A 16498-nucleotide genomic window follows, 5' to 3' on the forward strand; every position below is an offset into this window, starting at 1 on the left:
CAGTATGTTTTCTTCTACATTAAATGATTGTTTTCTGTCTATGCTTGGAGACCACCCCTGACGTTCAAAGGGTGGTTTCTACCCTTAAACTCGCACCATTGCCGAAATAAAAAATACATATCGATTATTTTTCCGTGTTCTACAAGTGTGCAAAGTTTCATTCAAATCGGTGCGTGACACTTTCGTAAGTCTCCTTGTTAGTTGTAAGTTGCATTCCTTTACGTTTGCGACAACCAGGGCGGATCCATGACGGACTTCTAGGGGGCCGTGGGTTGTAATACTGCTATTTAGAGCTACTTTTAAGAGCTCCAAACTCAGAGATGGGTTTTATTTATATATAAAATAAGAAAGTTTCCTCTTCTGGGGGAGGGGGCGATCGCCGATAGTCCCCCTGGCGATAACTTATTAGGATATGTATAGTATGGAACCAAAGATAATGAAGGACATGCCACAGTAGAACATTTCTTTTCTACGAGCACTTTTTGTCTTTGTCACTCATTGTCTCTAAAAGAAATTGGTTTTTATCTTTCTTTCACTTCTTTATGGATTGTTCCCTGTTATATTATGGTTAAAAAATCACAACTTGAGATACTCCCCTATGCGAACAAAATTATTTGAATAATCTACACCTATAAAATGAAGTAAGTCCTATTTGATTTGTACTAGTGCTGTCGAAATCTGTTTTTGAAAAAAAAAAATAACGAAAACCGGCTTTTGAAAAAAGTGAAATTTCATAAAACCAAAATGTCGGTTTTGAAAACCGCATTTGCAGTTTCAGTTTTGAAAACCGCTTTTGCGGTTTTGGATTTCAAAACCGCTTTTGCGGTTTCGGTTTCCAAAACCGCATTTGTAGTTTCGGTTTTGAAACCCGCATTTGCAGTTTTCGGTTTTCAGAAAACCGGTTTTCTCAAAAACCGAAAACCGCAAATGTCACAAACATTCGACAGCGCTAATTTGTACCCATATGTGTGTGTGTGTGAAGTCTGCTATCCAACAGAGGTATGTTTCAGCCCATTTCCACAGCAGAGAGGTGGGACTAGTAGAGCAGGGACACAAGTGTTTCCTTGAGAAGAGATAACGTTTTTGTCTCGTCTTGCAATTTAAAAAAAAAAAAATCTCGTCTCATTTTTCGAAAAAAACTTTTTTGGCCTTGTCTCGAAAATCTATCGTATCGTTTGTAAATTTATGTACTAGACTTTTGAAAGAGCCATTGGTAGAATTTTTCACTTACGAGGAAGGTCCATAAACCGTGAGAGTTGAATTTTGATGAAAATTTGTGGCAAGGTTCAGTTCGAGTTGCTAAGTAACGTAGTAATAGTCACTCGATGCGCAAATGCTTCGTTGAGCTGCTACACCGACGCCATCTTGAAATCCTGTAGGCAATGTCCAAGAATACCCTTTTAGCACAAAAATGAAAAAGCTTTTGATATATCTGACTTCAGTATTGTAAACCAAGGTAAATCATCTATATGTGAGAGTACTTCCAGTGCATGACCGTCATCTTGAAAGGCGCCATATTGAATCGCCGTCAAATATAATAAATGGCAAGGGGGTCATGTGGGGTATCAAATAGCACTGGAATTTACTCCTGAATTCATTTCCGTAACCAAAATTTAGATATCTGTTTTCACTTCAGAGTTAAGAGCTCTCTCGCTCACAGGAACATACAAAAACTGAGAAAGTAACATTTGTGATACGAAATGTGGTCGTGCAAACACTTGCATGATTTTAACTAATGCAATAGTAGTTATTTGATCTACAATAGCCACTATACCAATCAGATCTTGAGACTAGTGAGAGATATGGTTAATTAAATTGAAATGCCTGTAGCGAAAAATGGAATAGCAGCACTGTAACAAATTATACCTATTTCAAAATCGCTATATATATGAGTCTGTGCGATTATGCATAGCATTTAAATGCTGTAATATAAGTTAGGTGGAACGGCACATATGGTTTTAAAGAATCTGTCTTGAAGTTATTAGAAAATTAATAGAAAAAATATTAGAAAAATAATATAAACTATTGCACATAAGCAAATATTAACCTACTAACCTTTTGCTCTTCAATGTGATGATGGAGATCCAAAACGTAGTGATTAGCACACAGCATCATGGAGCAGTGCAAACACTTAACAAATGCACTTTCGTCACAATCTTCATGACCACAGACACTATTTTCTACTAGTCTTCAGAACATTTGTAAATGAACCAACTATTGCTCCTGTTACGTACTCACATTTCTGCCATGCATATGGAAGCATGTCCTTTAGAACTGGCGCACAAAATTGATGATACACAACAGAATGCATTTTCTTTATGAAAATTCTGCCATATAACTTGTACACCGAACAAGTGAACACCTGCTACAATCATTTATTTATCACAGTTTTGATATGAAAACTAGTCTTGCCCTTATTATAAGCAAGTGTTTTATCGTTAAAGGTGGAAAGATGCAGATATTTAATTATTTTATATTGAAGGGAAAAGGAAGAAAGAGGCTTGTTTCATGGATTGCAACTTGGAATTGAATCTTGTAATAATCTTTACTGCCACATATTCTTAGCAGTTGTGCATGCATTCTCTTATCACTAATAGCAGAACAGACACAAGAAAAGTGAATTATAAGTTTCCAGGTGTATCTTCTAAGAATTGGCTGTGAACTGATAATTTAAATCTCCTTCATTGTTCAATGTGGCAGCAATAAATCAATTGTATTTAGAGAAACTGTCAATAAATACATTAAAGTATTTTAACTTCGTAATATGCACGGTAAATTATAGGTCGTCAAATATGAGTATTGGAAAGGAACGCAATATTCTGCAACAATGATGGTCTTTGCGTAAGGTTTCTAGATTAGAGAATAAAACTTAACACACTATAATGGACCACGTAAAATTGCCTAAAATAGATTTTTGATTTGATACAATTCAACGTCCCACACGCCTGCTACGCTAAAGGAGACGTGGGCTACTGATTATAGTGGAATCCGAACCATTTTGGTCGTTCAACTAATATGTACCAGTTTATATAATTTTTCTAATATATATCCGAACTATCCCTTTGGTATTCTCTGCTTGTCAGTACTATTAGGCATGTGTTTCATCGACCAACAGTCTATTCCATCGCACTTTGAAATAGGTATAACTTGTAGCATGCTGATATTCCATTTTTCACTATAGAAATTTCAATTTAATTAACGATTTCTCTTACTAGTCTCAAGATCTGATTGGTATGGTTGCTATTGTACTGCATTAACTACTGGATTAGTTAAAATCATGCAAGTGCTCGCACGACCGTGTTTCATGACAAGTTTAACTCGCGCAGTTTTTATATGTTCCTGTGGGTAAGAGGGCTATTAACTCTGAAGTGAAAACAGATATCTAAATTTTGGTTACGGAAATGAATTCAGGTGTAAATTCCAGTGCTATTTGGTACCCCACATGACCCCCTTCCCATTTATTATATTTGACGGCGATTCAATATGGCGCCTTTCAAGATGGCGGAAATGCACTGGAAGTACTCTCACATATAGATGATTTACCTTGGTTTACAATACTGAAGTCATATCTATCAAAAGCTTTTTCATTTTTGTGCTAAAAGGGTATTCTTGGACATTGCCTATAGGATTTCAAGATGGCGTCGGTGTAGCAGCTCAACGAAGCATTTGCGCATCGAGTGACTATTACTACGTTACTCAGCAACTCGAACTGAATCTTGTCACAAATTTTCATCAAAATTCAACTCTCACGGTTTATGGACCTTCCTCGTTAGTAAAAGGAATGTCCTATTTTAACCAATGCTCATATGAAAGTCGTTCACGGCACAATATCTCTAGTAACTAATTTTTATCAAGCAAACTTTTAGATTATGTATGAAATGCAAATATACTGACTAAACTTCTCACTTCTTACAAGTAACAATGTAACAGGAACAGAATTAACCAAATGTTAGGCAAAAGTGTTCCACTTAATAATGTAGAATGTAGGTTATCTTACTTTTTAACATGGAAATAATTTACTTGATTAAATAGGAATAACTCAATATTACATACTAAATAGTTCAAGCAATTTAATAGATGAATAGTATTGCATATTAATTTAAGCGTAAACCATTAAATCATGCAACGGTACATGACATAGCTTAACTTCCCCCCGTACCTTTATTATTATTCTTATTTACAAGAAGAAATTAAAAACATTGAGAATACACTATGTATTCAGATGATGGTTAATTATATAGGAAATTGAGTAACATTATAATGTGTTAAATTGCAAGATCTGCATCTAAACATTACTTACAACTGAATTACATTGTGTAAACGTTGATAAATGTTTCTTCATTGTATTTAGAATCACTTCATCAATTTATAGTTATTATATAGTGAATCATATAACACGGAAACAATGGTTAAAACCTAAGACTTGGGTGAACTAATGTGGTCCACAAGACTTGTGAAATTTCTCTTCACGTCTCAAAACGAGACGAGAATAGACATGTTTCTCGTCTTATCTCAAACTTTAAAAATATTATTCTGGTCTCGTGAGCCATTCATACAGGGTATCCACCATTTATTTTCTGTTGATTTCAATGTTTATTATAGAACACTGGAAATTGAGAATCTGGAGTAAAACACCAGATTAGTATTTGGTTACCATGTTTATGTGAACTGCGTAACATCCCATACATTGATTCGTACATTTAATTAATGCCCCTCCATCATAAGACTTTCAGAGATTTAGTGTCCAGAAGCTATAAATGAGTTTTGGTTATTAATATTAAATAAAGATTTTTAATGCTTAATATTGTTTTTATTTAACTAGTGGAAGACGAATACAATTTGAGAGTGACTACTTTTGAATTTCCATACAGTAATAAGCATTACAGTAAGTGATATTTTGAAACAATTCAAAAACTTTCAGCATGGTACTTGTTGGCCGCTCTGGCAACATACTTCTCCATTAGCTGAGCGGATGTAAGTCCAATCACCACCACAAGCTCTCCAGTAAGCTGCGGGCTAAAAGAAATATAATAAACGATTTTTCTAAGTGATGTAACAACACATTTAGGAAGCAAAAATGTGATAAATCCCAATAGATTCAACAAAGCACATGTAGGCCTAATATCTTTGAACTTCATAAGCTGCACAGGAAAGATGTCCCTTGGATGTCTACGTAACGTTTCATTCTTTTCCACAGAACTACATTGGATATCCAGATAATATCCCCTGACAGATACATATCATTGAAAATTCTGTGGCTACTTCTAGAGGCGGTTCGTGAGGAAAGTCGCCATTAAAAATTTGTTTTATCGCTTTTTAAGGGAAGAAAGGTTATCTAATGTATTAATAGTTTCATACAACAATGTGTAAATTACGACAGATTTATTCTTTTAGATCGAAGCGAAAAAAAAAACTTCAATTTTTAGTGGTGTGACTTCTCTTACGAGTCGCCTCCGAATATCTCCATTATCCTCAAAAATACCCTAAATCTCTTGTGGCAAGTATGAACTTACGGTATTTAAAGAACATAGTGTGAACATGTTGTGCTATGGGAGAAATAACCGAAACATCTGAGTTTTATTATTATTATTATTATTGAAGGCTGATTCTAGCCCATTAACCTTTAATGTATTTAATCTGGGAGAAGAATATGGTGCCTAGTTTCTTTCTTCTTTGGTCCAAGAAACACATGGAAATCTGTTAATTTGGAAGCCGATGTAAAGAGAGAAATTGCGAATTAAAGGATATGCATACAAGAATGGGGTTATTATGGTCTGTAACAATATAAATAATATAAGTTTATTTATACTTGAAGCATTCGAGAATCTTATCTTGCTTGTCTCAGTGTTCTGTACAAAGGCGTTAGCTCACTTCCCCTCACCTACCTATATAGGTTCACCAAAAGTCAGTAATGCAGCGGTAAAGAGGCCAGTTTCTTTCCTCTATGGTTGGATATGTAAGCTATATAACAAACTTGAAATTAAGGAGCTCGAGTGGCTAGATAGTTTGAGACCTGGAATTTGAAATTTCACGTTCACAAGAAACGTGCAAGCTATGGTTTAATTACACAGGTGTTCTACTTGTGCACGTTCTGTGCACGTCAATTAATATTTATTTTAATTAAAGGCACGGTAACTGCCTTCGGTGTCAAAAGTACAGACCTTTCGCAGGCAGTTATTCAAGAGTATGATCTACAAAATAGTGATGTAATGTTAGAAATTCTAATACATATCATATTTGAATGGGTGAGTTGAAAAAGGTACACATTCCAAAAACATCACAAATTAAACTGAGATAGCCATCTTTTTCTTTGGACGTATCTACATCCATTGAAAAGAAAAAGAAACATATTTCACTATTGCAAATGAGGTTGCCAAAAATATGTAGATGCGATTAAGTTGAAGAAGGAACAGATTCCAGGAATATGTCCCTTCAACTCACAGCCTCGCTAGTGCCGAAGGCACCCACCACAGCGCTAGTGCTCAGTCATGCGTTATGACTTAGCAGATGAGCTGTTTTTTAAGGTCATGTTGGTTATGTTTAAAGTGGAAAGTGAAGATCATTGCGAAAAGTTGTGTCCTGAAGTTTATTAGTGTTTCTTTGCTTTAACCTAGTAACAATGTCAGAAACAGGCCGTGACAGTGGTGAACCAAGCAGTAAAAAGGGTAGACTTAACAAAGAAAAACATGTAAGGAGCACATTGAAGAAAAGGAGAACATTATTAGAACCCTATATAGTGGCAGACCTAAGAACGAGCAGCACTTTAATAATGAACCTAATTGAGAGGAATGAGGTTGCAAGGCACAGGCCATCAAAGCAACACGAGTCTTCTTTCAAGTACTTTGCCATGAAGCAGCGTTGAAATATGCGTAATACTTACATAAGCCTTCATACGGTGTCACACAAAGTTGTTATTAGGTTGACAAAGATGTTGGCTTCTGGGAAATTTCCCATTGACATGAGAGGTAAACACGAACACCGTTCTAATGCTATCACAGCCTCACATCTAGTTAAAATACATGAACATATTGATTTATTTCCTAAATATGTTGCACACTATACGTCTACATTAGTCACATATCTTGATGCTCAGCTTAATGTGACAAAAATGCATGAACTTTCCATAGAAAAATTTCCTGACTTGAAGTATGTAATAAAGTATGAGTTTTACTTGGAATATTTCTAGAAAAACTTTGGTTACCGATTTGGCAGACCTCAGGCCGATGTCTGCAATACTTGTGAAGACCTGAAGATCAAAATTAAATCAAACATGCTTAATGACAATGCGAAACGTGTAAATTTTATATTTTGTAAATCAATTTATACTATTTTCACTTAATCTGAACTTATCTATCCGAATATAACACGAAACTTCATAATACAATCTAACCTAACCTAAGTATTTCTATCTTTATTACAGACATGTTTAATGGTATGTTATGACATTGGACCCTGTATGTAACAAAGAAAGAAGAGCAATGGCAAAGTAAAATAAATCGTTTTAATACTATTGTCCCAGCGCTTTTTCGCAGCTCAGTGTGATTCAATCACATAAAAAAAAAAAATTGCTAATGATGTTAAAAAAAGAACATGTTTTTATAATGTTTTTCGATCAAGGCTTTTGTTTCTCAGCTGCTGATCCACTAGATCAAGATGATTGACAATTGTCTACTCTGAAAAATCCAACAATGACCATTGTTTTATCGGAAAACATTGTTATTTGCATCAATATGTGTAGCTTACAGTTTTGAAATAAATTTGTTTACCTTTATACAAAGGCTGAAAAATTTTACTCACTTATTTCTGAAATCTGTTTAAAATAATCCACTAATTGGGATAAAGTATTGTTCATTTAAAAACATTGAGTTGAAAAAGGAACTACACAATCATATGGTATATAAAATATATTTATGTACAGGTACCAAGTGCAATGGGTTTGCTACACTGAACGGTACAACTTGACAATAGAAAATGTATTGGTAGAACAATTAGTTTTCTCACAAAACAGTTTTTCTTAGTTTTCCGAAAGTTTATGTTTTTGGAATGTGTACCTTTTCCAACTCACCCATTCATTTAATATATGTTCTTTCCATGGATTATTGTGCTCTCGAACTCCTCAAGCGGCGCCTATCGTTTCGTCGAGTCCACATACCGTCACCGACATATGGAAAGCCTATATAAACAAGAGGCAAAACCTATAGTCGAACTGCAATTCAGTCTCCTGCAATGGAAACTCAGACATGGGCGTACGCAGTGTATGGGTCGAGGGGGTCCGGACCCACCGAAATCCCGACTTTTTTGTAAATGTAGTCTACTTTTATTGGCAATTTTAGAAATTTTCATATAATTTACCCTTAAATTGTATTTTGACCCCCCGAAACGCTTTAGACCCCTCCCGAAATAAATTCCTGCGTACGTCCCTGAACTTAGATGCAGTGCAATAGTAGTAGAGGTGGCCTACAGATCGAACACAACTGGTGGTACACGACATTTCCTTGGAAGTGATTTGGCCAAATTCGGCTCAATATAAATGAATCAACCTTTGTAGTCACCTTAATTGATTATATCTTGGCATCACGACAATAACTAACATTAGATCCAGTTTGCACTTTCTCCCTAGATGATACAAACTGATGTTAAAACATAAAACGTAATATACTTCTAAATTGCCAGATGTTTAAATCAAGGGTGTAATTCCAGATTTCGCTTGAGGGGAGCAAGGGCACCATCAACATAAGGCTTTCACGTTTTTTACTAATATATTAGTAGACAATCGATGAAATTATATGTATTTCTCAAAATCTTGGCGGGGGCAATTGCTCCCTCCTGTCCCCGTAATTGAAGCCTCTGGTTTAAATAATACTTCACAAATAATTATAATGATTATATTCTACTTACCCTGCCATTTCTGACGTCACCGCCGTAATTCTTGCATGCTGATTGTCCTACAGTAGTTCCTCTAGATGTTACATGATTCAAATCACCGTTACCAGTTGCCTGATCGAACTAGAAAAGAAAAAAAAATATTGTTAAGTGATATATGACCTGTCAATGATGATTATGTTGATTTCTTGATTTGATCATCCAAGTCAAACATGTCAGCGAAGTCAATACTAAAAACATTTGTCTAATTCTAAGAAGCAAAGAGTTCATAAGTACACAGTATATGGAGTTTGTCATTGGATCAAATATTCGCTTGCTCTTGTGGGTAAACGAATCAGTAAGGATTTCACCTCGTATTAACAACTCACGTAAACACAGCTGTACTCAGAAAATAAAACTGTGGGAAATGTTATTGTCTAAAAAAAAGCATAAACATTCATCAAAGATACTTAGAATTACTTAATAAAATTCTGCCCAGTCTTCAATTCAGAATTTCAGAATGATGTAATCCCTAATACAGTGGCGAATATAGCCGGGAGGGGAGGGCCTAGCCCCTCCCTCAGTTTTTTAATGACAATAGTAATGGATGCAATTGTTTATATATTTTTGAAAGTTTATAGTAAGCGTTGCCTTTTGTGCTTTATTGGAAATTTTTTGAAACATTAGAATAGTTTCGGTTGCAATTTTTCTGTTATGAAATGTGTAAAACATTACTTTCGGTCCACAATGTCAACATCCAACCTAGCCATAATATCCATCGGAAAGGAATTAAGTTGAAAACTTTTGCATGATCCATGAGAAATTGTAAACTCGTGATATACCAATCATAGTCTGGGATCTGGCTGACCCTTCCCCAGTTTCTATCTTCTAGATCCACCACTACCTTAATATTTTTGTTAGTTCAAACCTGTTCATCTGGTCCCATTGTATGTATTTTGTTTTTCGATTAAATTGTTTCATCTGTAAGTATCCTATTCAACAAATGCATAAGTTTTTTGGTAAATGTAACTTAAGCCCTTATCACATGGATCTGAACTGAGACCTCAACCCAGGTTACAACTTGACAGTGTTGCTTAACTTAGACTTCCATGCAATTTCTTTTATCCTGAGATGATATAGGGGTCTCAGACGATCCTTAAAACTAGGTAGGTTTAACCAGCAGAGCCTCTTGTGGCCGCTGTATTAAACAGACGAAACACACTTAAAGGATGTGTTGCCTACAGGGCAATCAGCTGTCGTAATCGTACATATTACAGGTGTTTTTCTATTTCGCAATTCGTAATACGACTTGGCCTAATATGTAAATGAGGGCAGTTATCAGGCGCGGAAAGTTAAAATAAAGGAGGAAGATCAGTTTTCTAGTTTCGGTACCGAGGGTATCCGCTCATCTCTCTAGCCACAGAAGATACCCATATACCCCATAAAGTAAATTTATACCGCGCCGGGTCCTCTCATTCACTACATTCGGACTTTTTGTATTGCGCCAGCATTCTAGAGCCGTTCCGTAAAATTGTACGAAGGCCACATAACACTGGTGATGACAATTAACTTTCATTCTTTCTTTTCTTAACATATTACATTATTGTTTGGTATATAAATTGAACAATATACTTAAAACATCTATTTTTAATCTTTTAAAAGATGTAATTATATTTATTCGTAAATGTAGTGTTCGGCCGGACACTCCTTACTTCACTACATATCTTCTCGAAGGCCTTTATTCTTGCAGTTTTTATCTTTTTTTAAAAATATAAATCGTGCTTCACGTTATACAAAAAATCATATTTTTCGTATGACTCTATCCAGGTAGCCATATTTGAAATGATAGCGAGAAATAAAGTTGAATGTCGTCAAACGCTACTCTTTTCTGATTGGTAGTTGTATGTAAGTTCAGGAGAAAGTAGAAACTGCTTCTATTTCTTCCAAGTCAGGATCCAAATACGGACAGCAGAAAATGTCAACCTGAACTAAGGGCAAGTTACTTATCACACGGTCGTTAAATAAGGTCGTGACTTTTAGAACGTGAATGCATCCTTACTTCAGGCCCGTCTGAGACAAGTTTCACTCTTTGAGATACTTTTCAAGTATTTCTCAGATTCTTGGAGACCATTGTAATACTCACCTCTTGTTCACATCTGCCAGCGCACTCATTAATCTTTGAGCAACTGCTAATCTCAGAATCAGGAAGTACAGCCACTGGCCTCTCTTTATTCACGTCATTTTCAAAGTAAGCTGCGCATTCACATTTCTCTGCACTGAAAGTTAAATCAAAAGAATGTCTAAGACAAAGTAAAAAGTCTAAATTATTATCTAGTCACTTATTTTTTTATAGTTAGCAATCAGTGAGGATAGCATAACTTGAATGCGATATTGTTGTATAGCGCTTTAGAAAAAGCTAATAAGTGTTTTATTCTATATTATTATTTCTCGTGTGTTTTAGCTTTAACTTATGTATGAGAAATATATTGATCTTATTTCTTACTTCAATTTATATGCAATTAGTCCAGACACATTAATTAGTACGGTACTTGTCAAGTCCGAACTCCTTTTCTATCAACATTTTAAATCTAAATTGAATATTATGTCAATTTTTGCAAGTATAAATTATAATATCTCTTTAACATACACACACACAAATAAAAAAGAAAAAGAAAAAAGAAAGAAAAGAAAAAAAGATACATTAACAACAGTGTTAGAGAAGTTCTAACAAGACACTTTGTTCCATTCGGGTTTCTTTTCCATACAGATATTGCTTACCATTCCTTGTTCTATCTTTTAACTGATCCACTGAAGTCATAAAAATATCTTTGTTCTTAAAACTACTGTTCACCTTAGAATTCAGGTACGTATACAATGGTAAATATGATGTAATTTGCTAATTCTTAGTCGTTCAGCTAATTTTGGCTAAGAAAAAGGAAAAAAAACAGCATTTTATATTAAATGAAAATTCAAACAATTTAATTTCTTTCCCAAGAATTGAGGAGCATCTTAAGCAATATTACAAAGGAAAACTTACCTGGCATACTCAAAGATGCAGAAGAGTACAATAGCCCAGACACACTTCATGGTAGTGAGGTAATTTCGACTTTTAACTGGAAGAAAATTTAAAAGAATAATTGTATTACAGCCCAGACATTCAAGAGCAGCGTTTTGGTAACAAAATAGAAAATAATATGCTATCAATTTTCTTTGTAAATAAAATCATTGAGTACTAGGGATATTTTAGGTTAAAATTCAAATGAATATACTATGTTCATTTCCTGTATTTGAGTTTAGCGTCCTTTTCTGCAATATAGTAAATAAAATAAAATCTTTTAGTTTAACGCCCGATGATTATGTCCTTTAGACAAAGGAAGACGATGATTAAGGCAAATGAATGATGGATGAATTGGTGGAATGACGAAGTGGGAGGAAGACAGAAGTACCCCGAGAAACCCACGGACACGATGTTGTTTACCACAAACTTAGAAATTTACTTGGCCGGGGATCGAACCAGAGACCCAACGCGCCAGAAGAAAGCGCTCTACCACTGAGCCACCGTAACCATAACCCAACGGACACGATGTTGTCCTGGATAAACTCACATGGCTAATATCGAACCAGGGAAGCCTAGGTTGAATGATAAGCTTTGTACTACTGAGCCATTGAACCCTCAATACTAGTTTTGTTTCAATATCACTCATGTAGTCAAGAAGTGAAGGTATCTAGTTTAGAAGTATCATTTGGTTTGGTTGAACAAGCTGCATGAACACGCCTTACGACATCATGAAACAAAAAGAAACTCGTTACTCTAATTTTTTAATCAAATTACATCGGTTAAAAATCCTTGTATATGCTATACAGATTTTTTTTTCTTACATTTTGTGCACCCGAAAAAGTGTATAATGTAATTATAATAACAACACAAATAATATGAATACCTACTTCCTTTGGTTGAACTGTTGAACTGATGTTTTAGCAGAATGTCTTTACATATTTATATACCCGAAAATCATACACGCAACTGCATTCGACCAATCAACGGCAAGCATTGAAGAAAATGCACAAGATAAATATCAACTGCAATTCTTCCTTCATTGTCAAAAGCAACATATCAGTTTTGTGAACGAATGTTAAAAATGAAAAAGGACATTTGCCAACATAAGCTGTGAAACTCAATAAATTTTCTGTGTACCTAGGTAGATAAGAATTCTAGATTTCAGCTTTGAAATGGCATATGCTGTCATCTGTTTTTATCAACTTCATAAGATATTGTCCAAACAACATTATCGCAAGATTTATTAGGTGACGAAAAGGAAGTACTTTATAAACATTTCATATGCACAGTACTATACATCAAAAGTTCTTTCATTGTTACTAACGTTGTCAAAAAATCGTTCCAAGCTATTTAATCATACAATTTTATATATATATATATATATATATATATATATATATATATATATATATATGTGTGTGTGTGTGTGTGTGTGTGTGTGTGTGTGTGTGTGTGTGTGTAAATACAAAGTGAGGCCCTTAACATGTTTTGTAATAATTTAAAAAAAAAAAAACATTCCATATAAAATCTTAAAACAGAAACATACCTATCCGTATTTAACGTGTTTAGTGGTGCTGTTTTCAACTTCTAAAACTAACTTGGAAAGTATTACATTTTGATAATAAATTTGATATTTCCACGAGAAAACAAGAAAGAAACTATTGCCTGAAAAGTTTTTTTTTTTTTTTTTTTTTTCAGAATGTTTTCTATGCTCCAAAAATTACGTTTAACATTTAATAAATAATAAGTAGCTTGATGCATAGATTTTGATGTCCACCCCTTCTAAAGATTGGGAGAATTAATTTCGTTTAAAATACATATTAAATATGAAAATAACGGAATCTTGCATATTCTGTTAAATTGTGAAAAATTCAACTTCCCTAACATATCTAAGGAGACTTATTTAGACCGGAAGTCAATATTTCACAATATAGTAGAATTCTTTTTCATTTAAATTTGGTACACTCGCAAGAAATCAAGGATTTTTTATTTCAAATGATCTTTTAACAGATCTCTTTCTGTCATGAAGTAACATTAAATGAAAAACAAGAACAGTTTTTATTTTTAAAACAAACTTTTCAATATCATACTTAAAAAATAGCATGAGGAAAATGTTTAACCTCAGGTTTTCTTATTTTCTTGAGTATATTCCAAATCTAAACCAAAAAATTACATTTTACTTTCAACAAATGGATCCCAGTCTACCATTCAGGAAGTTACTTTTTTTTTTTTTTTTTAAGTAGATCATTCAATATTTAGTTATCATGCTGTAGTATTTATGTATTTATTGACAAACTTCATTTTCCATAAGCTCAGAAGGATTTAAATCACCATAAAGAGATTAAGGAAATAAGGGTTCTTAAAACCACTGTTGAAAATAGCTTAGAGCATCGTTACTTCCATTGTCTCGTAGAAAGTACACAATGGGGGAGGATTTTGTATCAATCAGCTCTTTTGAGAAGTACCTACTTCCGAAACATGTGCAACTTTTGATTGCCTGAAGATGTGCCAATCGGTAATACAGGGTGTTTCAAAACAACACTGACAACGTTTGGGAGGAGATTTCTGACACCAAGATAAGACAAAAAGTATAGACCACAAACGCTTCCTTTCGGAGTTATAGGCTGCGGAAAACGAAAAAAATGAACTTTAACCCTTTGGGGAATTTTTGGTACAATTTGTACCATACGCGTTTTTCATGGTACATTGCGTTATTTCTCTTCTATTTGAGCTTTTTCGTCCGTTTTTTTTTTTTTTTTTTTTTTTGTTTGTTTTTCAAGTCCAGAGGCATTGTAGAAGACATTACGTATGGTTTCAGACCTTCCTGCGTCGAGACATAGGAGGTGATGACGTCATAAGTCTAAAATTTATATTTTCGTGTAATACCTTTTGGGGGGGGGTTATGTAAAGTATTTTTGGCGAGCTTATATTTGCACGTAGAAGATTGAAATTTTGCACAAACATGCAGTCCACCGTGTAGTATTTACCAGATTTTTTTTCAGATTTCTGCGTTAAAACAGGGGGGATCCAGAGGGTCAAAAAGTTGAAAAAAAGGGATATTTTTACCCCAAAATCCCGTTTTTCCTCATTTTCGCCTTAGATACATGATGGAAACAAGTGAATGGTACCACTTGAAAGGCAGTTCTATTCTGAAGAGAATGATGTGCGACACATGACCCTAGGGTAATTAGGGAAGTGGCAGGGAATTTTTATCAAAATATACTTCTGTATAGGGGAATTTTGGACATTTTCGGTATTATTTTTTGCGGACTTATTTTTGCACCTAGAAGATTGAAATTGTGCACAAACATTCAGTCCACCGAGTAGTATTTACCAGATTTTATTTCAGATTTCTGCGTTAAAACAGGGGGTACAGAAGGGCTAAACGTTGAAAAAGGGAAATTTTTAACAAAAAATCCCTTTTACGGGATTTTCCCGCCTTAGATACATGATGGGGACAAGTGAATGGTACCGCCTGAAAAGCGGTTCTATTCTGAAGAGAATGATGGGCGAAACATGACCCTAGGGTGATTAGGGATGTCTCAGGGAATGTTTAAAAATTTCCCTCTGTATACGGGAATATGGGACATTGTCGGTATATTTTTTTTGGGCGGGCTTACTTTTGCACCTGGAAAATTGGAATTGTGCATAAACATTCAGTCCACCGAGTAGTATTTACCAGATTTTTTTCCAGATCTCTGCGTTAAAACAGGGGGGTCCAGAGGGGCTAAAAGTTAAAAAAAAAAAGGATATTTAGACCCAAAAAATGCCGTTTTTCATCATTTTCCCGCCTTAGATACATGATGGAGACACGCGAGTCATACCGCCTGAAAGGCAGTTCTATTCTTAAGAGAATGATGGGCGAAACATGACCCTAGGGTAATTAGGGATGTCTCAGGAAATTTTTTACCTGAGATCATGGTGTTTTACGGTAATTTGGGGCATGGTGGGAATTCCTGATAAAATTTCTCCCGCCCTTGGTATTCAAGATAGAAACTTGAAATTTTGCACATACATTTAGTATACCAGGTACTATTTATCAGATTTTTTTTAGATGGCTACGTTCACACAGGGCCGCTCCAGAGGGGCCCAAAGTGCGAGAAAGAATTTCCCTCCGAAATTTTCCCTTTCATATCATTTTTCCCGCTCCTGGTATACGGTATGAGCATGAAAGTGGTATCATTTGAAATCCAGCTCCATTCTGAAGAGAATGAGGTATGAACCATGATCCTAGCATAAACAGTGACGATGCAGTAGCTGCTTGACTGAAAGTCTAAAAAATAGCCCCAAAACCCTGGATCCCATAAGGGTTAAAGGTTCATAGCTTAAAAAAACTATGAAGTCTACCGTACTTGGGTCAAGACTTCACTTAGGAACTAATATTTACGCTATCAAAAATACATGTTTCAGAATCCTTCGCTACTCACGCAACATTTTTTTATAAAGGGAGTTTGACCACGGGCATATAATTTGAAGTACTCACCAACTATCTCCTTAAAAATTGTTGCGGGAGTACCACAGGATTCCGAAACTTGGATATTTGGCTAGGACACATGCTAGTTCCTAAGTGAAGTCTTG

The 16498-nt window shown here is 34.9% G+C and overlaps 1 protein-coding gene across 1 annotated transcript; it reads right to left on the reverse strand.

Moving 5' to 3' along the window:
* Nucleotides 1–4802: 4802 nt before the first annotated feature.
* Nucleotides 4803–11972, reverse strand: LOC145693553 (uncharacterized). Its single transcript, XM_081769644.1, has 4 exons — nt 11900–11972; nt 11006–11138; nt 8899–9006; nt 4803–5016 (listed from the first exon to the last, which is right to left on the reverse strand). The coding sequence occupies exons 1-4, from the start codon at nt 11947–11949 to the stop codon at nt 4918–4920; spliced, it is 390 nt and encodes a 129-aa protein (XP_081625770.1). The 5' UTR covers nt 11950–11972; the 3' UTR covers nt 4803–4917.
* Nucleotides 11973–16498: the final 4526 nt, after the last annotated feature.

The sequence above is a fragment of the Thermobia domestica genome, chromosome 8, assembly GCF_964235325.1.
Source record: "Thermobia domestica chromosome 8, izTheDome1.hap1.1, whole genome shotgun sequence".
Taxonomy (NCBI): Eukaryota; Metazoa; Arthropoda; class Insecta; order Zygentoma; family Lepismatidae; genus Thermobia; species Thermobia domestica.

Excerpts from the sequence above, each read along its gene's own strand:
- LOC145693553 (XM_081769644.1), bottom strand. The coding sequence starts at position 11,949 with ATGAAGTGTGTCTGGGCTATTGTACTCTTCTGCATCTTTGAGTATGCC. Across the intron at positions 9,007-11,005 it reads CTGGCAGATGTGAACAAGAG|TTCGATCAGGCAACTGGTAA; the intron begins GTGAGTATTACA and ends TTTCTTTTCTAG. Across the intron at positions 5,017-8,898 it reads GTGACGTCAGAAATGGCAGG|CCCGCAGCTTACTGGAGAGC; the intron begins GTAAGTAGAATA and ends TATTTCTTTTAG.